At 34.8% G+C, this 24,716-nt stretch overlaps 3 protein-coding genes across 5 annotated transcripts; all 3 read left to right on the top strand.

Annotated features, from left to right (window-relative positions):
• Nucleotides 1-3,479: 3,479 nt before the first annotated feature.
• On the top strand, nt 3,480-5,465 carry LOC118045645 (hypothetical protein At1g04090). The gene is made up of 2 exons (XM_035054334.2): nt 3,480-3,671; nt 3,819-5,465. The coding sequence occupies exons 1-2, from the start codon at nt 3,548-3,550 to the stop codon at nt 5,369-5,371; spliced, it is 1,677 nt and encodes a 558-aa protein (XP_034910225.1). The 5' UTR covers nt 3,480-3,547; the 3' UTR covers nt 5,372-5,465.
• Nucleotides 5,466-6,916: 1,451 nt separating this feature from the next.
• LOC118045643 (cleavage and polyadenylation specificity factor subunit 2) lies at nt 6,917-11,622 on the top strand. The gene is made up of 17 exons (XM_035054333.2): nt 6,917-7,317; nt 7,398-7,494; nt 7,568-7,694; nt 7,773-7,888; nt 8,087-8,181; nt 8,269-8,420; nt 8,608-8,665; nt 8,751-8,858; nt 9,044-9,296; nt 9,394-9,578; nt 9,748-9,840; nt 9,947-10,045; nt 10,570-10,701; nt 10,794-10,838; nt 10,933-11,100; nt 11,199-11,273; nt 11,382-11,622. The coding sequence occupies exons 1-17, from the start codon at nt 7,000-7,002 to the stop codon at nt 11,481-11,483; spliced, it is 2,223 nt and encodes a 740-aa protein (XP_034910224.1). The 5' UTR covers nt 6,917-6,999; the 3' UTR covers nt 11,484-11,622.
• A 4,971-nt stretch (nt 11,623-16,593) lies between these two features.
• Nucleotides 16,594-19,540, top strand: LOC118045642 (protein SOSEKI 1). 3 transcript variants are annotated; one of them, XM_035054331.2, is made up of 6 exons: nt 16,594-17,022; nt 17,213-17,282; nt 17,374-17,495; nt 17,657-18,278; nt 18,405-18,515; nt 19,254-19,540. In XM_035054331.2, the coding sequence occupies exons 1-6, from the start codon at nt 16,854-16,856 to the stop codon at nt 19,420-19,422; spliced, it is 1,263 nt and encodes a 420-aa protein (XP_034910222.1). In that variant the 5' UTR covers nt 16,594-16,853; the 3' UTR covers nt 19,423-19,540. The 3 variants fall into 3 exon arrangements, with proteins under 3 accessions (XP_034910222.1, XP_034910221.1, XP_034910223.1); XM_035054330.2 differs by having other exon boundaries at nt 17,645-18,278; XM_035054332.2 differs by having other exon boundaries at nt 17,645-18,278; nt 18,405-18,524; nt 19,254-19,362.
• Nucleotides 19,541-24,716: the final 5,176 nt, after the last annotated feature.

Below are 24,716 nucleotides of genomic sequence, written 5' to 3'. Positions count from 1 at the left end.
CAATTTCTGGAAATTTTCCAGATTATGGGTTCATGTCCTCGGATGAACTTTTCCTTAACCTCTTGTTTATGATTTATTTTGGGTTAATTCTTGGCATAAACATGTTAGCTTGTCATTTTTAGCAAATAATCTAAGTTTAAAATACATTAATAACATGTATTCATGCATTTAAATTCTAGAATTCTTTCGACTGTCCAAACATATTTTGATCAAATTATGGTTTTTGAGTGTTAATTGAAGAAAATGGATGCTTGATTCTTGATCTATGTATGATTACAAACAAAATTGTGGCCTTGATTGCATGGAAACTTGTCTGGTTTGTGATTTGTGTTTCCTGGGTTTCAATTTGAATATTTATCGTGTTCTTCATATTTTGGGTGTTTGATCTATTTTTGTTAGGAAATTTTATGTTTTTTTTTCAAGCTTTGATTTGTTTTTAGTTTAATTATTTATTTTTCTTTAGTTTCGGGTCAAATAATGGTGTTCAATTTTGTTCAAGTTGAACTAGTGTTTTCTAGTCAACCTGATTGATTTTGTTTTAGGTCAGGTACCAAGGCTTTATTTGGTTGATAACTTTTTTTGTTAAGAAATTTTTTACTTAAGAGGTTGTTTGGCAAACACATCTTTAGATCTATTTAACAGTTTTTCTTTGAATAAAAAATATTTGTTTACCAAACAGACCCTAAATAAAATTCCAAAAAAAAATACTAAAAAATTTCAAGGACTAATTTAAAATTATTTATGGTTCATTTGCATGTTTTTTCAACAATTTTATTTAATATTGGGGTTATAGACTTATACTGTAAGATGTTGACATGATATTAAAATACTTGTTTTTCATCGAAATCTAAAAAAACTTTTAAAATTAAAAAAAAAACATTCTTATTTCAAAAAAATACAAAACAAATGTGTTTTATTTAGTGTGCATATGACCAAGTCTCTCTCAAAAAAAAAATAATCATATTTTGGCTTAAAAAAATATAAAAAATACATGGTATGATTTAACATTTTTTTTTACATACACGAAAGTTCAAAATATATCTTTGCATGAATTTTTAGATTTAATAATCAGTTTATTGAATCATTGAGAACTTGGCTAATATTTTAAAAAACCCTAATTTTTTTTAGAATTAATGGTCAAATTATGATATGAATATTAGACCTACGAGTAGACTGATATTTAAATATCAAGAGTTGATTAGAAATTCTCAGAATATTTTTGGATATTCATCAATTTTAATTATAAGTATTTTTCACCATAATTTATGAATTATGGAAAACTCTTGTCTTCCATGATAGGTGAAGCATGTCAAAGCACCTAAATGAATTTTTTTCATACAAGAATTTATTTAGGTATACGAGCATGTAATAAATTTAAATTACTATATTTATTCATAAGCATAAATCTTTATTTTAAGACATAGACGAACCATCAATATCTTTAAACCATATCTACACTATACAATGCAACTTACCTTAGGTAACATGCACTCGGGGTGTTAGTACATTCTCTAACTACAACTAGTTCTTTGCCCAAAATTTTCATATAAGATTAGTCTCACCTTGAACCATACAACAAAATGGCTACTCCTTGATCTCAATGTCCTGCCATGCCGCGAGTGCACGTGTGACAACACTAACATTAAAAGATGTGTTATTAACGAGGATTCTTCTATTTTATAGCACTGATAATTAAGACATATCTCCATAGAGAGAATTAAGATATTAGTAAATGATGAGATACTTAGTAATCTTGATTTTACTAATTTTAAAACTTGAGTGGATTGCATTAAAGGAAAACAAACCAACAAGTTAAACAAAGGTGCCAATAAGAGTTCAAACATATTAGAAATCATTCATAATGATATATGTAGTCTAGACATGGATTCACATGATTATAAATACTTCATCTCTTTTATAGATTATTATTCACGATACATGTATCTTTACTTGCTTCATAATAAGAATAAAGCATTAAATGTCTTTAAGATTTTTAAGATTGAAGATCAGATAAATGTGAGAAATATTATGGAAAATACATAAGAGGATGGACAAGCACTTAGTTCATTCACAATTTTTTTTTTTAAGAGAATGAGATAGTTGCCTAATACATCATGTCTGGTTCATCGTATTATAATGGTGTAGTAGAAAAAAAAAACAAACATTATTGGGCATAATGCATAGTATGCTCAGTAACTCTAATATACCTAAGTCATTGTGGACTGAAGCATTAAGACAACATTATACATATTAAATTGAGTTCCAACCAAGGTTGTTCCAAAAATGCCATTTGAGTTATTAAAAAGTTGGAAACCGAGTTTACGACATGTGCGTGTTTGGGGATGCCCGTTTGAAGTAAGAATTTATAATCCATAAGAAAATAAGCTAGACCCATGAACCATTACTATGTATTTCATTGGATATGTTGAAAGGTATAAAGGGTACAAATTTTATTGTCCATCTCACAACACCAATATTGTGGAATAAAAAAATGTAATGTTTCTTAAAAATGACTTGATCAATGGGAGCTATCAAATCATGAACATAGTTTCTGAGAAAAGTTATTCAGAATCACAACCTTCCATTTCAAGTGATAAATCGATTATTCTTCACAATATCCTCAAGTACAAATTGGTGTTGAATAATCAATTGTTGAAGTTACACAAGTTGTTGACAACATTCTAGTAGCATTACCAAGAATTTCTGAACAACCAATTGAATCAAATACTTCTCAAGAAAATGATGGTACATCAATGAGAAAATCTACTAGAACAAAGAGATCAATGATTTCTAATAGTTTTGTTGTATATTTACAAGAATCTAACTATAACTCTAGAGTCTAAAATGATCTTGAATCATTTTCACATGCTATAAGTTACAAAGAATTAGGATTAAGTATAATTTCATAATGGAAGAGATGGATTCTATGAAAAATAAAGGAGTATAGAACTTTATATATTGAGGTGCCTAATAATACAAGAGCCAATGAATGTAAATGTATCTTTAAGATAAAGATAGATTTATTGGGCAAACATTGAAAGATACAAGGCAAGAATTGTTGCTAAGGAGTTCACTCAAAAGGAAGGAATCGATTACACGAAGACTTTTTTTGTATATCTAAGAAACATTCTCTACATATTATTTTGGCATTAATAATATATTTTAACCTGGAATGCAACATTAAATTTGAATGTATCAGAGCTTAAAAATACCAAAAAAAAATTAAAAAAATTGTGATTGTTTTTATCAATTAGTAAATTTTGAACTATTTGTGTTTACACGTATGTTTTAAAAACATTTTTATATCTGTATAAACAGAATATATGTATCCCTTACGCTGTCCTATAAACAGATATGTATAATGTATCCCTTACGCTGTCCTATAAACAGAATATATCTGTCCTATAAACAGAATATTCGTATAGTCTCGGCTTTGATCTCCTTGTCCATGTGCCTTTAATATTTATAGTATAGCTAGCAAGCAGTCCGTAAGTGTTCCTTTTCAAGCTTAATCTCTCTCTCTTCGAAAAAACATCAGCCGGCAGTTATGGGGAACTGTCTGCCCTCGAAACAATCTGCAATAAGTCGTAAAGTTGTCTCCAAGAAACAAAAAGTATTGCCAATTGATGCCTCTTTCAAGCTTCCTGCTCCATTACCATCCTGGCCACCAGGTAGATTCCTTTTTCTTTTTCCTTTCCGGTCCATCCTGCCTTCCTTAATGCTGTCGCACTGTTTATATTGTCCTGCCAATCTTCTTTGTTTTATTTTTCTGCTTAATGCGAAATACATACGCACGCACGCTAATGATACATGAACAGGTGGTGGTTTTGGGAGTGGAATCATTGATCTAGGCGATGGATTACAAGTGTGCCAGATATCATCTTTCAACAAAGTCTGGGCCACCCATGAAGGAGGACCAGATGATCTTGGAGCTTCCTTCTTTGAACCCTCACAATTGCCACAAGGTTTCTCTATGCTTGGCTGCTACAGCCAACCCAACAACAGGTCGCTCTATGGATGGGTTCTTGCAGGGAGAGACGAGACAGGCTCGGCCTTGAAGCAACCGGTTGATTATACTCTGGTTTGGAGCAGCGAGTCTTTGCAAATCAAGCAAGACGGCGTTGGCTACATTTGGCTACCCACTCCTCCCGATGGCTACAAAGCTCTTGGCCATGTCGTCACCAATTCTCCTCAGAAGCCTCCCCTTGGAAAAATCCGCTGTGTCCGGTCTGACCTCACCGACCAATGCGAGTTTGACTCTTGGGTATGGGGACTGGGTAAGGAGAGCGATCTAAATGGCTTCAATGTTTTCAGTCTGTTTCCTAGCAACAGAGGGACACAAGCTATGGGTGTCTGTGTAGGAACATTTGTAGCCCAAAAAACCACCACCGCTCCTGTTTCTCTATCTTGTTTGAAGAATGCCGTGTCTAATCTGTCTTGTATGCCTAACCTAGACCAAATTAAAGCAATCTTTCAGGCATATTCTCCTTGGATATATTTTCATCCTGATGAAGAATACCTTCCTTCTTCAGTGGAGTGGTATTTTGTAAACGGGGCATTACTATATGAAAGAGGCGAGGAGTCCAAACCTGTCCCAATCGAATCCAATGGTTCGAACCTTCCCCAAGGGGGTTCAAATGATGGTGCATATTGGCTGGATCTTCCTGTGGAGGAAGGGGCCAAAGATAGGGTAAAGAAAGGAGATTTACAAGACTCACGAGTCTATCTACATATAAAGCCAATGTTTGGTGCCTCATTCACTGATATAGTTGTGTGGGTGTTCTACCCTTTCAATGGTCCTTCTAAGGCTAAAGTTGAATTCATAAATATTCCACTGGGAAAGATAGGAGAACATGTTGGTGATTGGGAGCATTTGACCTTGAGGATCAGCAATTTTAATGGAGAGTTGTTGAGCATTTATTTTTCTGAACACAGTGGAGGAACATGGGTCAGTTCTTCAGAACTTGAGTTCCAAAACGGCAACAAAGCTGTGACCTACTCATCCTTACATGGCCACGCCATGTATGCCAAGCCAGGTCTAGTCTTACAAGGGAGTGGGAGTATAGGAATTAGGAACGATACAGCAAAAAGCAAGAAGTTCATAGATACAGGAACAAATTCCTTGGTGGTGGCAGCTGAGCATCTGGGCATGGCGATCACTGAACCACCGTGGCTCAACTATTTGAGGAAATGGGGTCCAAAACTCACCTACAACATTGCGGAAGAGATCAAGAAGGTGGAGAAACTGTTGCCTGGAAAACTCAAATCTGCTTTTGACAAGTTTGTCAGGAGTCTGCCAAATGAAGTGCTTGGGGAAGAAGGGCCAACGGGACCCAAACTAAAAAGAAATTGGACTGGAGATGAAGTTTGAAGGTGGCTAATTACATGTCATGATTAATTAAGCTTGAAATTCTTTCTTTCCTTTTTTTTTTTTTTTTTTCCTGAAAGGGTAGTTTTAACTTTTATCGCCTTCGATATTTGCACCAAAAAATAATCAGGCGCTTTGATTAAATTCATTAATAAAAGAAATCCCGATTTGTAGAGTGATGGTTCTGTTCCTGACCCTGATCATACTTTGATAATTAGTGCGCTGTGTTGCCGGCGGATAATTTTTCTTTAACCGTAAACAAATTGTTCAATTGTTATTAACGTTTTTTGTTATAAAGAAGTTTTAATGATTAATTTAAGATATAATATATATTAAAAATTATTTTTAAATATTAAAACAAACAATATACTAAATGATATTTTTTTTAACTATTAAAATTATATTATATTGAATTAACGTCACATCTACAATCTAAATCATAGAATCTTAATAAATTTATAAAAAAAATCAATTATTAATCAATTTAATATTAAAAAAAAAATTTAAAAATAAAAAACCATTGGAGTTAACACATATAAACATTCCATACTTGTAACTCGTTCAGGTCTTAAGACCATGATAATTATATAAAAAGTAAATTAAAAAAAATTACAAAGTTTAATTTTTAATGATCCAATATTAAAAGATGAAATTAAAAAAAAAAATTAAATAAAAAAAATCCAAGTCAATCAAAGCTAACCTGTTAGCCCACGACTTGAGTCATGAAATCATGATAACTTTATAAAAAAAAAAAAAAAATTTCAAAGCTTTATCTTTCAATACTATTGAATGTTGAAATTAAAAAAAAAAAATTTAAAACTCTAGAATAACTCCACATAAAAAAACCTTAAATAAGTCCACTTAAAAAACCTAAAATTAACTAAATGAGGATCAATTAAACTCAGGTTATTCTATTAAATTCATAACTTAAATTAATAATTATAAAATTAAAATAAATTCATAAAAATTAATTATGTAACCGAGCTTATTTGATAATATAGTTGCGGTTGCTTTTTAAATAACTTTTCGTGTCAAAATACATGTTAATAATGTTTTTTATTTTTTAAAAAATTATTTTTAATATCAGCACATTCGAAATAAATTAAAAATACTAAAAATATAAAATTATTTAATAAAAAATTTATCCACCACACCATCACTTTTATTTAACCTAAGGCTTAGACTATTTGTATTGGGTTAAAAAATAAAATTAATTTGGTTAACCTAAATTATTATTTTTCAATTTTTTATTAAACGGATTATTTTGATGGGCTTGGGCTTCTTCTAATCTAGATTAGTTTAAAAAACAAAATCAATTGACTTGAAATATATATATGTGTATATATATATATATATTAAAGCAAAATTATTTTGTTTTTCTCAGATTTTTTTAATAGAAGATCGAATAATAACATTATTGAATGGCTAATTATCAGATGGATCTATAAACATTATTGCTTTTATAGGTAGTTATTAATAAAAACGCCGTCGTCTTGCAGCTTCTCCTACTCCTCCTTTAACAGAAGCGCCCTGCTCCTAACACCCTCTAAAACCCTCGAATCCAGCCAGCCAGCCAGCCAGCTAGCATTTTCACCTTCACTGAAGGAACGAGGAGCAGAGCAGCAGAGAAAATGGGAACATCAGTGCAAGTGACACCACTAAGCGGTGTATACAACGAAAATCCACTCTCTTACTTAGTCTCCATCGACGGTTTCAATTTCTTAATCGATTGCGGTTGGAACGATCACTTTGACCCCTCTCTTCTTCAACCTCTCTCTAAAGTTGCTTCCAAAATCGATGCAGTCCTGTTATCTTACGGCGACATGCTTCACTTAGGCGCGTTGCCTTTTGCTATGAAACAATTCGGACTCAACGCTCCTGTTTTTTCCACTGAACCTGTTTATCGATTAGGTCTTCTCACCATGTACGACCAGTCTTTCTCTCGCAAGGTCAGTTTTACTCATTTTCAGTGATATTTTATTATGGTAGCTGTATTGGTTGCTAATTTTTCATTTTAATTGCATTGCAGGCGGTTTCGGAGTTTGATTTGTTCAGTTTAGATGATATTGATTCTGCTTTCCAGAATTTTACTAGGCTTACATACTCTCAAAATCATCATCTTTCCGGTGCGTACTTCTTTTTATTTTTTTTATTTTTGTTTAATTTTTACTAAAATGTGTGCACTTCTGATGATTTTAGGGAAGGGAGAGGGGATTGTTATTGCGCCGCATGTGGCAGGACATTTACTGGGAGGAACTGTGTGGAAGATAACGAAAGATGGAGAGGATGTTGTTTATGCTGTTGATTTCAATCATCGAAAAGAAAGGTAGGTATGATGGAAAATTACTGCAATGAATTGATGGAAAAAGGGAATGTAATTATTGGTGTGGTTGTTGATTACCAGGCATTTGAATGGAACTGTTTTGGAGTCGTTCTACCGGCCTGCTGTTCTGATAACTGATGCTTATAATGCTTTAAATAGTCAGCCTTCTAGACAGCAAAGAGACAAACAATTCCTTGGTATTTTATCTTTCTGGTTTGTTGACAGTTGAAGTTTTATTCTTCGTGACGATAATTAATATTTCCCAACCATGATTGCTTTTTTTTTTTCTTTCTTAATTGTGCTGTGAAGAAAGAAAATAAATATTTGCTTGTAGGTAACTGCTTAAAAGCGTGGTTCAACTATTTCTTATGTTTGTTTCTCTGTAATTGACTTAGAGACTATTTTAAAGACACTAGAAGGTGGTGGAAATGTATTACTACCTGTTGATTCTGCTGGCCGAGTTTTGGAACTTCTACTAATATTGGAACAGGTCAGTAAGGAGAATGAAACTGGTACTAGTTTTGTTATATCTGACCATATTACATTCATAAAGTTCGAGTTTTAATGTAAATTGCAGTTCTGGGGACAACGGTTTTTGAACTATCCCATATTCTTTCTCTCGTATGTTTCATCAAGCACCATTGATTACATCAAAAGTTTCCTGGAGTGGATGAGTGATTCAATTGCAAAGTCTTTTGAAACTTCACGTGATAATGCTTTTCTTATGAAGTAAGTGGTTTGTTCATGTATTCCACAACTTAAGTCTATTTAGCTTCCACATTGTCCTCGATTTTCAAATCTATTTTGCAAATTAGGCTCTTTCTAATAATATATCTAGCTCTGCTCTGGCTTATCTCACTGTTGGTATATTTTATTAACTATTCATCTTAGGTGACTTTATGACCAAAATTTGCAGGCATGTGACACTTCTGATAAGCAAGGACGAATTAGATAATGCTTCAACTGGTCCAAAGGTTAGACATGCAGTAGCTTGGAGTGTAAATAATATTAATGTTTTCTATTATTTTCAATGATGTTGACTTGGAACACCTCAATTAGGTTGTTCTAGCATCTGTGGCTAGTTTGGAAGCAGGTTTTTCTCATGATATATTTGCTGAATGGGCGGCTGATGTCAAGAATCTTGTGCTCTTTACAGAAAGGGGCCAGGTATGAATGTTCTTGATGTCTTTCAGTGTTGCAATCATTGTGAATGTTAGCATTTTCATTATTTGTTGTGTATGCTACTCGTCTGCATTAGTTCTGTTTCTGAGGCTTGAGCACGATATATCCGTAGTTGATTTTCAATTTTCTGCATAGAGTGCATATCCTAAGAACTGGCTGTACACATGTAGTTTGGCACGCTAGCTCGCATGCTTCAGGCAGATCCACCTCCAAAGGCTGTTAAAATGACCATGTCAAGGAGGGTTCCCCTGGTCGGGGATGAGTTAATTGCTTATGAAGAAGAGCAAAAGCGGTTGAAAAGGGAAGAGGAACTCAAAGCTAGTCTGATCAAAGAGGAGGAATCAAAAGTGTCTCATGGGCCTGACAACAATTTGAGTGATCCAATGGTCATTGATTCTGGCAACACACATTCTCCACTGGATGGTACTCTTCTTCCAGTTTATGATAAAGCACTGCTGTGATTTCCTTCAGTTGCACCATTATCTCATGCACTACTAAATCCTTTGATTGTACTTTGCAGTGGTTGGTTCACGTGGGAGTGGACACCGGGACATCTTAATTGATGGATTTGTTCCTCCATCCACCAGTGTTGCTCCAATGTTTCCATTCTATGAGAATAGCTTAGAGTGGGATGAATTTGGCGAAGTCATAAATCCTGATGATTATGTAGTTCAGGATGAAGACATGGACCAAGCAGCTATGCATGTGAGTTCCTTTTCAGTGTAGAACATCTGCATTCTTGGTTGCTTTATCTGTGATATTCAGCTATGGAGAGTCCTCATCTGCTGAAGTTGATAGTTTTACTTCTATCTTTTATCTCCTTCAGCCTTTAAAATGGTTGCTATATTATCTATTACTTCATCTTTCGTCGCAGGTTGGTGGGGATATTGATGGAAAACTTGATGAAGGGTCTGCTAGTTTGATACTTGATACAAAGCCATCAAAAGTTGTCTCGAATGAACTGACAGTAAGTTAAATATGGGTGGAGCTATCTGTGAATAGGTTTTGTTGGTTCTTTCCAATCAAGGAAAGGGTTTCATATTGCTGAATCTTTGTTCTTCAATGGTAATCAGGTGCAAGTGAAGTGTTCATTGATTTACATGGACTATGAAGGGCGTTCTGATGGACGCTCAATTAAATCCATTCTTACCCATGTGGCACCCTTGAAGCTTGTAAGAAAACCCTGTGCTTGGAAATTTATATAATTTAACATGTACATAAAGATATATGATTTAATAGCAGGTTTGGAAATTCTGTTCCTTTGTGTTATAGTTTTTGTTGTAGCAAGTGGCTTAGCAATAGGATTTTTCTTGGGTTGTTAGCATGGATCTTGTGAATGACTTTTGTTTGTTCTACTTTGCTTGCGATTGTATTGCTCTTAGTGGCTCAATATGCATGCATAAGCACAAGAGTCACAGTGTTATTCAAAGTGGATGGACAGTACTTTTTCTCAAGCATTAGGAACTTCACCAAGTCCAGGGTGTTCTTTTCTTTTTTGCCTTTTGGGTTGAAGTCAGAAGCCAAATAGCTTCAAAATGCCTTTGAAGTAGGATTTTCCTGTTTAAGGTCTATTTATATGGGTGGATCAACCCCAACAATTCTATTACGCACAAAACATGGCACTTTTAAGGGTTCTATGTGGAGGAGATCCTTACTGAAATAATTAACCACATGGGCTTTATCTTTTTCCTTGGAGGTTATGGTGCATGGATCAGCTGAGGCCACAGAACACTTGAAGCAGCATTTCCTAAATATAAAGAATGTCCAGGTTTATGCTCCCCAAATTGAAGAGACAATTGATGTTACCTCTGATTTGTGTGCTTACAAGGTACGAATGCAGGAGAACTTTGATTCCTACAAGAACATTTATTATCAATGACCAGCCTTCATTTTTCTTTTGCCATCCATTGTGACATACAGGTGCAACTTTCAGAGAAGCTGATGAGTAATGTGCTGTTTAAAAAGGTATCATCTCAGCATACCAACATTTATGATGCTCAACAGCATTTATTTATCTGCATGTACCTCTAATGGTGACTGACATAATTTGCAATTTCAGTTGGGAGACTATGAAGTAGCGTGGGTTGATGCTGAGGTAGGGAAGACAGAGAACGGTATGCTGTCATTACTGCCCATCTCATCTCCTGCCCCTCCACATAAATCTGTTCTTGTTGGTGACTTGAAAATGGCGGATTTCAAACAGTTTCTAGCCAGCAAGGGCGTTCAGGTACTCTTTTTTCCCTTTTCTATTTTACAAGAAAACTTAGCAAGGAACACATCAATGAGTACTTGTATAAAAAGATTGATGAGTGATAATCTTTACAGGTAGAATTTGCTGGTGGGGCATTGCGATGTGGAGAGTACGTGACACTGCGTAAAGTTGGGAATCCAAGCCAAAAGGTGAGTCATTGTATTTGTGTGTCTTCTGCTTTGTGAATGAAACAGAGAGCAGGTATATCAGTTTCTTGGAAATTCTTTCACTTATTTAATGCCTTTTTTTTTCGGTAGGGTGGCACTTCTGGCACTCAACAAATTATCATTGAAGGTCCTTTATGTGAAGATTATTATAAGATACGTGAGTATCTATATTCACAGTTTTATTTGCTCTAATTGAAAATTTATTGTTGTAAATTTTTTTAATTTCATATTTTGTTGTACAATTCCTTGTATTTGTTTCGGAAGTCATGCTTTGAATGTTCAACTTTAGGTAATTTCACTTTTAGCTGAATTGTACTCCTTTTCTTCTGCATTTTTTGTGCATTGCTCTGCGCGCGCTTTTTTATTAGTCTCTTAAATCACGTTTTTAAGTTTGAGTTTTATGAAAGTGGTAATCGATTCTCCATCAACAACAATTACCTTATGATCGCAACCAAAGATAATGAAGAAAAACAGAGTTTATATAGCTCGACTGCACAAAAAGTTTATGAAATCCAATTGTCAATAGAAGGTAGTGGGGCTCCTCTCATGGTTGGTTGATAACTGTCGATTGAAACATGGCTCGCTCTCTTTTGAATCCGTTCTCTCAAGCAGATATCCGCCTTCCTCCAGTTATAGATAGCTATGGTACGAAAACAGAACAAGGTGAGTTTAAGTGTGATTGTTGTTTAAAATCCAAAAGTAAGAATTTATAAAATAGATTTCTTGGGGTTTTTTAATGTTATGATATAAAAAGATTTTAGCATCACATGTTAGAAGACATTTTTTTTTTTTTACAACCATAATATCAACAATTTACGATTACAATTACAAACTCATATTAGTACGAAGTTGGTTTGTGGGGTTCGTAAGTGTCCATCCTAAAACTCAAACCATTTTTTGAGGAGACTCCATTTTAAAGCTTTTTTAGTGTTTTTCCCCGTTTTTCCTTCCATCATTTGGAATCTCTATTTCACTAGTTATTTTAACTAAATGAACCTAGACAGATAGTTATAGCTACTACCATCACCCCAACCGCATTTATGACCCTAAGCGAACAATATATATATATATATATATATATATATATATTTTGATTTACGTGGATATCCGGGTCAGCTTGCGCACACCACGATAAATCCCACGGCTCACTGAACATCCTGCAAACTTAGTAAGCATGTAAGACACCGCGGGGGTGACAGACGTACACGCTGAGACTTAAACCTAGGATGCAGAGGCAAGGAAACTCTTGCCACCGCTGGGCTACAAGCCTTGGTGTTATGTGTGTGTGTGTGAGAGAGAGAGAGAGCTAATTATTTTTCCCTTGAGTTGAAAAAAATTGGAAGCCTTGGTTGTGAGGGTGTTTGGTCTTTTTAGAGGTCCACTCGGGTTATGTTAGGCTTTTCTAATTTTTTTTGCACAATGAAATAACGAATCTACCTCCAAGCTTAACAAAATCTAAAACTTTTGACAAAGAGTTATTTGGTATTTTAAAATAATAAATACTTATTTATCTATAGGGTCAAAAAATTAGAGATGTTGATCAAAGGGTTTTTTTGGTTTTTTGCTTCTTAGAATATAATACAAACACGTTTGTACCCTTAGGAAAAACAAGGCATGTGTCTAAGGGCATCTGTGTCCTTTCACACCAGTTTCTTTTTATAATTCCCAGGCTCATGGAGAGCATTCACATTTTTAACTTGGAAAAATCTTATTCTTTTTTTTTTTTTTTTAAGTGTTGGAATGTACTCATTGCATGCAGTATCTAGGTGGTGTTTACACTTTTTGTGTGGCACGTGTGACACCTTTCAGTAGGCAAACTTGCTCTTCTGTTATCTCTTTAAAAGTGCCACCATGTTTTCTTCTTGATGATGTTGCATGTGGCTATCGATGATGCGTGGTTTTTTTTCAGTTGTTATTTTTTTTTCTTCTTTCTTTTCTCTCTTTCATAGAAAGTACATGTTTGTTCTCTTATTTTTCAAAAAAACTTTATTGCTTATTTTCATCATTGTCTCTTTTATAAAAGTTTTTTATGTTTTCAAATTAGTCCTTAAATTACAATTTGTTATATGTTTTTTTTTTTTTGAATTTGGTTCTTATTCTTTTGATTTTTGATTTTCTCCCTTGGCTCTTTTGTTAAAGTTTGTATTGGTTTTCAATTTTCATTCTTTAATCAAAGTTTATGTTGTTTTTTTTTTTTTTTTAACTTAGCCCTCATTCTTTTGATTTTTTTTTCTTTTGTTAAAGTTTTTTTCTTTTCAATTTTTTTTTTTATGCCCTCTAATTATTTTTTATTTGATTTTCACCATTATTCTTTTAATTATAATGTTTTTTTTATTCATAATTGATTGATTTTCTTCTGGTTCACATTTGATTTATTAGGGATTGAGTTTCGTAGATTTTTTGTTTATGGTGTTTCAAATCTAATGACAAGGGTAATGAATTTGAAAAGTTAATATAGTTCAACAACCTTTGTTCTCTTATTTTCTTTTATAATTTTATCATTCTACATTATTATTTTTTTAAATAGTGATTTGTGGTTATTCTTAATTTCTTTTCTAACAGTTTATCTCGATTTCATGATCTAGACCACATGTTTTGTAGGTCTTTTTTTAATAGAGGTTTTGTTTTTTTTTTTTAAAAAAATTTTTTTTTGTTTGTATTTAATTTTTGAATAATTTTTTTATTTTATATAGATGATTTTTATTTTATAAAGAAATATTTATTTTGAAATAATATTTTTAACATGTTTAACCTTGCATAATATATTTTTTCTTTTAATATTTTATTCAATCATATCTATTTCTATTATATCTTTTATTGATTTTACTAAACAAATTTAGTTGACACAAATAAATAAACATCTTATTTTATGAGATCAAATATCTTAATTTATTTCTATCTTTTAATTTTTTCAGTTTCTTGTTGAGTTAACATTGGTAACTACTTGTTTTATTTATTTATATAGATTATTATTACTAAATTTGATTAGATAATAGAATAAATTTATTAATATATACTTTTTAATTTTTTTATATAAAAAATTATATCAAAATAATCAATAGATATATTAATTTTTTTTTAAATAAAATTTATAACCAGCGGCAAAACACGGTTATGGATCTGCAATCATAAATTCTTGTAAGAACTATTGATTTCTTGACCAACTGAAATTGTCCTGTCTCCAAATAATAGAGAGCGCTGTAAGGTCTTCAAATGATTGCTCTCATTAAGATGGCTACGATTAAACTTAATGGGGGGATCAATAGAGTAGAGTTAATGTATTAAACATTAAGTACTGAGTGCTTTTTGGACGTTATATTTTTTAATTGTTTCTTATTTGAAATAATATCAAATTATTTTTTTTTAAATGTTTTAGGATGAATTTAATATACTGATTTTAAAAATAAAAAAAAATATTATTTTAACTATATTTTTAATTAAAATATACTTTTAAAAAACACATAACATCATAATACTTAACATACAATAAAACCTAAACACAACTAATATTTAAATGTTTATTTAGCTAATATCTCAAGATAAAAAAAAATTACAAATAAAAAAATAACACAAACAAATTTAGTTGAAAGAACGAATTTAATTTTTTTTTTTTCATTTCAAAACAAAAATAACAGAGATTTAATAAAACATTTAAAACTCTGTAGCTAAAAAGTTAAGATGCATTGCTTTTGCCTCACTAAGAAGAAAGATATCTAGCCAATTAATATATATAGTGTGATCCATTGAAATATATATAGCATAATATTCAAAGTTTGTTTTTAGCATAATATTTTGTCTACTCGTGATCAACATAATCTTGAAAGTATTTTTGGCATATATAATTAATCGATTTTCAGGCCAATTCATTCCATTTTCTTTATTTTATATTTCTTTTCAAATATTACGTATGTCTTGGTTGTTTTTGTTTTCCTAACCTTATCATAACAAGGTAAATTCTTGCCCTTGCTTTTTCAAAATATAATTAAAATTATTTTTTAAAGTATCTTTTATATTGAAATATATTAAAATAATATTTTTTATTTTTAAAAAATTATTTTTAAGATCAACACATTAACAATCTAAAACATATAAAAAATTAAATTTTTATCTAAAAATAAATTATATTTTTTAACAACGAGTTTTTAACGTTCCCGAACAGTGTTTCCTAGAATCTTCACGGTGCACCTAATTTGGTTAAGGAGCCCTTGATTAATTATGGCTCCTAGACACTATCATGCAGCAATCAATCGCAACCACAAAAATACATGAAATCATTAAATTTTAACTGTTTTTTTTATTCCCCTTCCAGGAGCTAGCTTCCATATTCATAGGGTTTTTTTTATTTTATTTTCTTTTATAAAACTAAATATATAGTAGGGATGTGATACTGGTTCCTTTTAGCAAACGTCTGAAGATATATAGTATGCCTTTAATTAAGCGTACATATTATATAAAATAGAGTTGCATATAAAACAATTAGTATGCAAGATAACTATAATTCGATTACGAAATCAATTAACAAAAAAATTAAAATAAAATTCACGATCTATTTGTGCTAAGTGGAAAACTAGTAATTCAGGAGCATAGAATAGTAGATATTCTTGGAGCATTAAAGTTTTTCCCTATACAAAAATGGCATCAAATTATTCCAATAAAAAAATCCCAAAGTGAGATAAAAAAAAAATGAAAAAAGAATATATTAACATCGCAGTAAAAATGAAAAAAGAAGACAAAATAACCTTAATTTTGGGGAAAATAGTTCGTCTCGATGATTCTGGCTAGGTATGGTAAGTTAGTTAATCAATCGCGGGAAATCTGAAACAAAGGTTGGCAGCCACCGTCATCTTTTCTCTACAAATATATATTTGTATTTGCATAATATTTATATATATAGAGTGAGCAGAGCGCTCTCTTTCTCTGTGAGCCCTCACCAGTCACCAGTCACCATCTCCATTTCTTTTCTTCTTCTTTTTCTTTCTTATAAATCTCTTTGTCTCGCTCTCGCACAGAACCAGACAAAGTGAAAAGATCGAAGGCAAAGTAATCTTTACTGGGCAATTAAATCTCGAATTTTAATATGTGTCAGTGGTAATGCTCCTCTCTTTTTTTTAATTAAGAGTCTTCTTTTTTGGTAGGCCTGCATTAAATTATCTCTAACTATATGCTCATGCATTACTAAATAACCGATCGATCGATGCTCGAAACATCTATAGAGGAGAGCAATAATTATATATATATAGTTGAATTGTAACTTTTTAGCTAGTAGTGGAGGTGCACCTGCAGGCCGGCTGCTGAGGGACAAACAGATCCTTTCCTCTCTCTCTCTCTCTGATCATCATGCTCTGGTGATCATCTACAGATACTATAACATTTACTTACATATGGTGATGCAACAATTTATTTTATAATAATGTTTAAATAATATAGATTGATATAATCAATGTGCGCGAGAGGCAGTGGCAGTGCCTGAAAAGAAGTGGACTGTTGTTTCTTCTTGTTCTTGTTATATATATATATTTAATTACTTCAAACAGATTAACGTGCAGGAGAAGATAAAAAAGAATGGGAGTATCATCAGGAGTACCCACAAGCTGCAGCAGCAGTGGGGCTGGAGCTGGAGAAGTGAGACGTGTTCATATCATTTACTTTCTCAGCCATAACTTGGGCCATATTGAGCATCCTCATCTTATTCGTGTCCATCATTCTAATCGAAATGGTGTTTATCTAAGAGGTAATTAATTTCTTCATTAATCCTTCTCCTAGGTCCTAACTATATATATATATATATATATAACCCTGATTAATATTAGTTTCTTAATTAATCTACATGTTTAGTGCTGTGTGCAACAACATTGCAAGGTTTTGATTGATTGTTATAAATGTTGGCGATCATAAATTTTGAAAATTAATATTTAAGATAGATGTCAAGAGGTGGCTTGCGGACTTGCGAGGAAAAGACATGCCAAAAGCCTTTGCTTGGTCCTATAAAAGGTTTGATTTTGTGTTGTTTTAATTTGGACCGCAATTTATATATGCTAGCTAATTTAATTAATGGTGATTACATTGACCTTTTTTTTAACAGGAGATACAAGACAGGTTATGTTTGGCAAGATTTACTTGATGATGATCTTATTACCCCAATCTCTGACAATGAATATGTCCTCAAAGGATCTGAGATTTTAGCCCCTCCTGCTAATCCCTTTGGTACGTTAAATTTTCCTCATAATCACTGACGCTACCATATACACACACACAGTTCTTGATTTTCATTTGATTTTATCTGAAAATATTATTATGATTTCAGTAATTATTAATTTATTGTCGATTTTTTTTGGTGCTTGAAAATGATACAGTTGGTAGTGCAGATGGTGAAAAGCAAGAGAATACTGGAGTTGAATTTGTTGAAAACAAAGCACAGAATCATGAGCAACGCCCTTCACCAAACAAAATTTGTAAAGACACTACCTCAAGAAATACATCATCAACTGAGATTTCAGCAGTGACTGACAATTCCATCGAAGAAGAAGAAGAAGAAGAAAAAGAAGAGGATGCATGCAAACCCAACAACTCTCGTGACGAAGAACAGATAGACAATAAGGTGGAACATTCATCTTTTTACACCATTTTTCTGGGCAAGAGCAAGAAAAACCAAGACAAAAGGAAAGACAACACCAGCAGCATCGAAAAGATGGGCTCCCCAATTTCATTCCCCTCCCCATCATCATCACAATCTACATTTACAAAGAGTAAGAGCTATTCAACTGGAACATCCAAGGTGCTACTTAATTTGATTACATGTGGTGCTGTTGATACAAATGATGCCGCATTGGTTCTCCAAAGCCAAAAAAACAAAAATAAATACAAGCCAATCGACAAGACGGCTGGTGATATTTGTAAAGGAGAAGAACTTGGAGGGTCTGCCAGAGTTTTTGGTACTCCTTGGAATCAAGTCCAACAACAACGGCAACACAATACTGCTAATGCTAGGTATATATACCAAAAAAACCACTTTAAAATTAGTTCTAGTACTCTATCAAAACTTGCCAGTTTCATGAATGTACAAAAGGGCCATTAATATTAAGAATTCGGATTGGTTGTACTGTATTGTATTAGAAGGAAAAGCTTTGACGGGGCGAGAGGTTCAAAGAAGCAGCAGCATAGTGGATTTGGCAGTCCAAAAGTGGTTTCTCCTGCATACAAGCCAGTGGCTCTACCCACCTGCTCGTAAGCCAAGTAACCCATTTCCTTTCTAATTTAAGATTTGACCATTTGGGAAATTCATAATTAATTTTGTATTCTAAGAAATTAGTAAAACCTAATGATGGGTGATGCCTTGGACATATAGACTTGCATGAAAAAGCCATGGTTGTTTAATATAGTTGACCTACTCTTACGTTGTGTGGTAATGGAGAAATGAGATCAGAAGCGGCAAACGCTTTGGGATGCTTACACAGTGATTGCTAGCTCCTTTTTGCCTGGCACTAAAGAAGGAAGAGGAGACAAGAGTCTCTTTCTTTAGATTATGACAATATATTGCCCATCTGACCGGTTAAGTATCTAGCTCCTAGTCAAAAGAAAAGTAATCTCTCAGTCAAACATTATTATTTGCTCGTTATAGATTTTCTGTTTGTGATCTGATATCTTCTTGCCTTCTCCTTACGCTAGCAGATTGAAAAGTTTTTGTAAGCCACAAAGTTCATAAATGAATTACAATCTGAATCAATATATATATATATGTGCCCTTCCTTTTCTGGGGTCCTCTCTCTCTCACTCTCTCTCTCTCTCTGTTATTTCTACGCTATTCTTGTTGTTGATGAGACATAAAAGTTGCTTCATCTCCGGCCATAGATTATATATTGGAGTGTCTGTTCTGATCCAAAGCCTACCCATTATTATATCTGGTACTTAATATCCTCTAAGTTTGTGTTATTAGCAACTAAAATCCACGTTGCAAAAATGCAGGCAGTGTATGAAGTCATTCAGGCCAGAGAAATTGCACTCGCACATGAAGTCTTGCCGGGGATTGAAGGTCCTGGCAAAAGCTGCTTCGACTTATGTTGAGAAAACACCATCACCTTCACGTAACCCAGTTGATTCAGCATCTGAGGATGGCTATTTCTTGACCATCTGAATGTTTAAGTGATAGATATTCCGTAGTTTATTCTGTCCAAGGCATCAACTTCTTTACAACTTCCACTGTTATTTGTGTAAAGGGAATATAGGAACATGTGAAATGGCATTTAAGAAATGGAGAGATTATTATATATTTCTTTTGAAAATTAATCACTCCAACAAGATTATATGTCAAATGCTTCTTGGGGCAGCATCACTACATCCATGAACATCGCTTACACTTTGCATATGTTTAAAGTTGAACTCTTAAGTTCCATCATATTAATTCATAAGAACTTGACAGTTGAGAATAATGGAATGTGTTTGGTTGTGCCTTAGCCAACCTTCCTATTTATATAGAGGCAGTAGAACACTACAGTAACTGTAATGATTACAATATTCTATATTAGAATCCTATTTTGATAGATACATGAGTAACTGTAATGATTACAACATCCTATATTAGAATCCTATTCTATAATATGCCCCCTCAAGTTGAGGGTGGGGGATCAACCCGAAGCTTGAATCGAAAAGCAGTAAAGGATACAACAAGAAGCGGTTTAGTGAAGACATCGGGAAGTTGATCTCGAGAGGGAATAAAACGAATCTGAATTTCTTTCTTGGCAACACGGTCACGGACAAAGTGATAATCCACTTCAACATGCTTAGTACGAGCATGGAAGATAGGATTTGCTGAGAGATAGGTAGCACCAAGATTATCACACCAAATGGTAGGGGCAGAGACTGAGGAAACCTACAAATCTGTTAACAAGTATTGAAGCCAAATGACTTCAGCGGTACCATCAGCAAGGGCTTTATACTCAGCCTCAGTAGAGGAGCGAGCAACAGTGCGTTGCTTGCCGGATTTCTAAGAAATCGGCGTCTGACCAAAAAAGACAAGATAACCGCCCGTAGACTTGCGATCATCAATACTACCAGCCCAATCTGCATCTGTAAAGCCATGTAGAGCAAAAGAGGAGCCTCGAGTGATATGGAAACCATAAGATGTCGTACCTTTAAGATAGCGTAAAATACGTTTGACAGCGGCCCAATGAGAATTTGTAGGAGCATGCATAAACTGACAGACTCTATTAACAACAAAGCATATATCTGGACGAGTGAAGGTAAGATATTGAAGAGCACCCACGATTTGATGAAATCGTGTAGGATCAAAGAATGAATGATCCGGTAATAAAATGACTTTCGAAGGGGAGACTAGAGTATCAACTGGTTTGCAGGAAGTCATACCAGCTCGGGTGAGGATGTCAAGAATATATTTATGTTGACGCAACATTAAACCTATACTGGTAGACTGAACTTCAATACTCAGAAAGTAGTGAACAACACCTAAGTCACGAAGCTTGAACTCAGAGCTGAGTAACTGTATAAGGTGATGGAGCATAGCAGAGTTGCTACCCGTGAGCAGAATATCATCAACATACACCAGGAGATAAAAGATATTAGTACCATCATATAAGATAAACAGGGAGGTGTCAACCTTGGAAGCTCGGAAACCGATGGAGAGCAAAAAATCACTTAGACGAGTGTACCATGCTCTCGGTGCCTGTTTCAAACCATACAATGATTTGTGCAATCTGCACACATGAGATGGAAGAGAAGAGTCAACGAAACCTGGAGGCTGTTTCATGTAGACCTCTTCAGTAAGAACACCATTGAGGAAGGCATTATGAATATCAAGCTAATGAATCTTCCAATTTTGTGAAACCGCAATAGAGAAAACCAATCGGACAATGACCTGCTTAATAACTGGACTGAAGGTTTCAGAATAATCAATACCTTCCTGCTGGGTAAAACCTCTAGCAACAAGGCGCGCTTTATAGCGCTCAATACTACCATCAACACGACGTTTGATCTGATATACGCATCTACTGCTAACAACATTCATCGAAGGATGAAATGGAACCAAGGACCAAGTGCGATTTTTGTGTAAAGCGGCGATCTCATCACACATAACATTATGTCAAACTGCATACCGGTCAGCATCAGAGAATGCAAGAGGCTCAGAAGAGGGAGAATACAGTACCCGTGTGGAGGTAGAAGTAGCGGCAGTGGAAGCAACCATATTAGCTGTCCTCGGCTGCCGCGGTCTAAGAGTCATAGGATGTCTGCTGTGTGCTGGTGGAGACGTAGGGGAAGACAGTTGTAGCGAGGAGACCTGTAGCAGCTGATAAGAAGACAAATCAACCATAAGTTGCAGACCAGCAGGAGAGGATGATAAAGAAGCAGCCTCAAGCACAGGACTGTCAGCAGAGGAGGGGCTGGAGGTAGAGACTGAAGCTGCAAGAGTGCTGGCCAGGGAGGGCAAAGTAAAGGAGGGACTAGAAAGTGCCCCAAGACCATGAGGAGAGGAGACCAATTGACGATCTGAACCTGCATCATAAGGGTTAGATAAACAAGCATGAGAGATGGCCAAGGGATGGGTGGAGGCTATGGTCGAGTGGCTGTTTGGAATGGCAAAGCGGAGTGTTGTGGGTTATTTGGGTGGCTAGTAAAAGCAAGTAGCGGTGGGTGGTTTAGCAAATTTGGGAGGGTGACAGTAGTGGGTGGGGTGGGGGTTATGGTGGAGACCTTTGCAATCTGTTCAGAATTATCAAATGGAAACACATGTTCATGGAAGCGGACATGACGGGAAATATAAATACGGTGAGATGCAATGTCAAGACATTGATAACCAAGATACGAGGAACTATATCAAAAAAACACACATGGAGAGGAACGAAAATCCAATTTATGATTATTATATGGACGCAGAAAAGGAAAACAGAGACACCCAAAGGTACGCAAAAAATGATAATCAGGAGACCATTGAAATAAACAATCAAACGGAGAGCGATGGGCAAGAATAGGAGTAGGCATTCGATTTATAAGATAAACAAAGGTTTCAAAAGCATAATTCCAGAATCGAAAAGGTGCTTTACATTGCCCTAAAAGAGTAAGACCTGTTTCCACAATATGCCTATGACGACGCTCTACTGTTCCATTTTGTTCATGAGTGTGGGGACAAATCAGACGATGATGAATACCAATGGTCTAAAAAAATATGGATAGTTTTCGGTATTCACCGCCCCAATCAGTTTGAACAGATTTTATTTTTAAGGAAAATTGACGTTCGACAAGAGTCTAAAATTGATGAAAAACAGAGTAAACATCAGACTTGGCAACTAGAGGATAATACCATACATATTTAGTATAAGCATTAATGAAGATAACAAAATAACGATAGCCATCAGAAGAAAAAAGAGGAGTAGGGCCCTATACATCACTAAAAATTAATTCAAGTGGAGCAGAAGTTTTGTGACCAGTAGGTCCTAAAGACAAACGCGATGATTTTCCTAAAGGACAACTTTGACATTGAAAATTAAGATGTTTGTTATTACAAATAATCTTATTTTTGGAGATTAACAATTGAAAGATACGTGAAGTAGGATGACCTAGTCGACGATGCCATAAATCGGTAGAGGTAGAAGTGCAGGGAGACCAATAGGCTTGAGGAACTGACATGACGGAAGACTTGGTCAGGGTATAGAGACCATCTTTACTCTGACCTAAGAGAAGGACTTCATGGGTTTTGAAATCCTTGACATAAAACACACGAGGGTGAAATTCAAAATAAACATTATTATCACGACAAAATTTCTGAACAGAGAGTAGAGGTTTTGTGATTGTAGGAACATGAAGAACATTAGATAAGGTGAAAGAACGATGTGGTGCATATATTTTTGTATGACCAAGATGAGATATAGGAAGGCCCTTACCATCACCAACATGCAAATTATCATTACCAAGGTACGGTTCTAAAGCGGTCAAGGTGGTAAGATCAGGTGTGACGTGTTGATTGACACCAGTATATGGAAACCAATCAACATAACCGGTTGAGGAGAGATTGCGCTGCACCAGGTTGGCAGTAGGTTGTTGGCCATAACCTCGCTGCTGGAATTGAGGGCAATGGGGAGCTGTATGGCTGAAATTCTGACACAGTTGGCGTGCGTGGATTCTGCCCCCTATTACGTTGCCAAGAGCCCTGCCTATTGTCACTGAAGGAGGAGTTTTGGAAGCTGCGGTGATCAGGTCTGGAGCCAGCAAATCGGTTGCCTTTGCTGTTGGACTGGTTGGGACGCCAGCCACCGTTGAAGCAGCCCCTACTACGGCCAAAATTGCCAAAAGTCTGGCGCTGTGCAACAAGAGTAGAAGATGGAATGCTGGTTGTGGGCAGCAGAGGAGCATGTATGGCAACATAAGATTTGTGAAGAAATTCATGTGTGAGGAGATGGCTGTGAAGATCTGCATATGATAAAGGTTCAGCCTTGGTAATAAGACTGGTAACTAAGTCTTTAAACTCTCCCCGAAGACCACGAAACATATATAAATTGAAATCTTCAAGTGAAACTGGCCGACTAGCAGCGGCCAATTCATCAAATAAGGCCTTCGCTTTTTGCATAAATTGAGTTACTAATTCATCACCCTATTGAAGATCCTGAAGAGAGCCGTGAAGTTGTATAATACGAGAGTTGGAGGTGGAAGTGAGAGCTCGCTCAAGAGTGTCCCAAGCTGAACAAGAACTTTGACAGCCAACAACAAGATGCAAAACTTCCATAGATAGGGAGGAAAAAAAAGCACTTAGAATGAGTTGGTCCTGTTGTTTCCAGGTTTGAAAAAGCGGATTTACCTGAAGAGAGATACCATTATGGGCAAGAACATGTGTTGATGGACATGTGTTGGAGCCATCAACAAAACCAAAAAATTCCTTGGCCTAGGAGATAAGGCAGCATTTGCATACGCCAATATAAATAATTGGTGTTTGTTAATTTGAGGGAGATGACTTGATGAGTGTGAGAAAGGGAGATAATGCTTGCGGTAGTAGAGGCAGCAAACGTGGGCTGCAAGAGGAGGCATTCACCAACCATGGCAGAGGAGAATCCAGGCGGTGATGTAGTAGAGGAAAGCAGAGGAGGCGCTGCAAGAGAAGAGGGTTGCACTGTCAGAGAAGAAGAAAGCTGGACTGCTGGTGCTGCAGAATTTGAAGATATATGTGGTGGTTGTTCCATTGAAGAAGGGAGGTTGGGAGGCTGTGAGAAAAAATATTGACTGACAATAGATGCAAATTGTTCAAGCAATCTATTGTATATAAAAGGAACACAGCTTGCTAAATCTCTGGCAGCTTTCCTAATCCTAGGTTAACTATAGTTTACCAGTGAAGAAAAATGGAACATCTGAATGTTATATATGATATGCATCCTAGAAATCCATATAATTTCTTCTTCAAGCCTTCTATTCTTGCATCAACCTTAACCA

The sequence above is a fragment of the Populus alba genome, chromosome 1 (genome assembly GCF_005239225.2).
Source record: "Populus alba chromosome 1, ASM523922v2, whole genome shotgun sequence".
NCBI lineage: Eukaryota > Viridiplantae > Streptophyta > Magnoliopsida > Malpighiales > Salicaceae > Populus > Populus alba.
This window is presented reverse-complemented; position numbering and strand designations above follow the sequence as displayed.

Coding starts and splice junctions, on each gene's coding strand:
- LOC118045645 (XM_035054334.2), top strand. CDS start 3,548: ATGGGGAACTGTCTGCCCTCGAAACAATCTGCAATAAGTCGTAAAGTT. Junction 3,672..3,818: donor ATTACCATCCTGGCCACCAG/GTAGATTCCTTT, acceptor ATACATGAACAG/GTGGTGGTTTTGGGAGTGGA.
- LOC118045643 (XM_035054333.2), top strand. CDS start 7,000: ATGGGAACATCAGTGCAAGTGACACCACTAAGCGGTGTATACAACGAA. Junction 8,666..8,750: donor ATGCTTCAACTGGTCCAAAG/GTTAGACATGCA, acceptor CACCTCAATTAG/GTTGTTCTAGCATCTGTGGC. Junction 9,297..9,393: donor CACACATTCTCCACTGGATG/GTACTCTTCTTC, acceptor TGTACTTTGCAG/TGGTTGGTTCACGTGGGAGT.
- LOC118045642 (XM_035054330.2), top strand. CDS start 16,854: ATGGGAGTATCATCAGGAGTACCCACAAGCTGCAGCAGCAGTGGGGCT. Junction 17,496..17,644: donor CCCTCCTGCTAATCCCTTTG/GTACGTTAAATT, acceptor AAAATGATACAG/TTGGTAGTGCAGATGGTGAA. Junction 18,516..19,253: donor GTGGCTCTACCCACCTGCTC/GTAAGCCAAGTA, acceptor GCAAAAATGCAG/GCAGTGTATGAAGTCATTCA.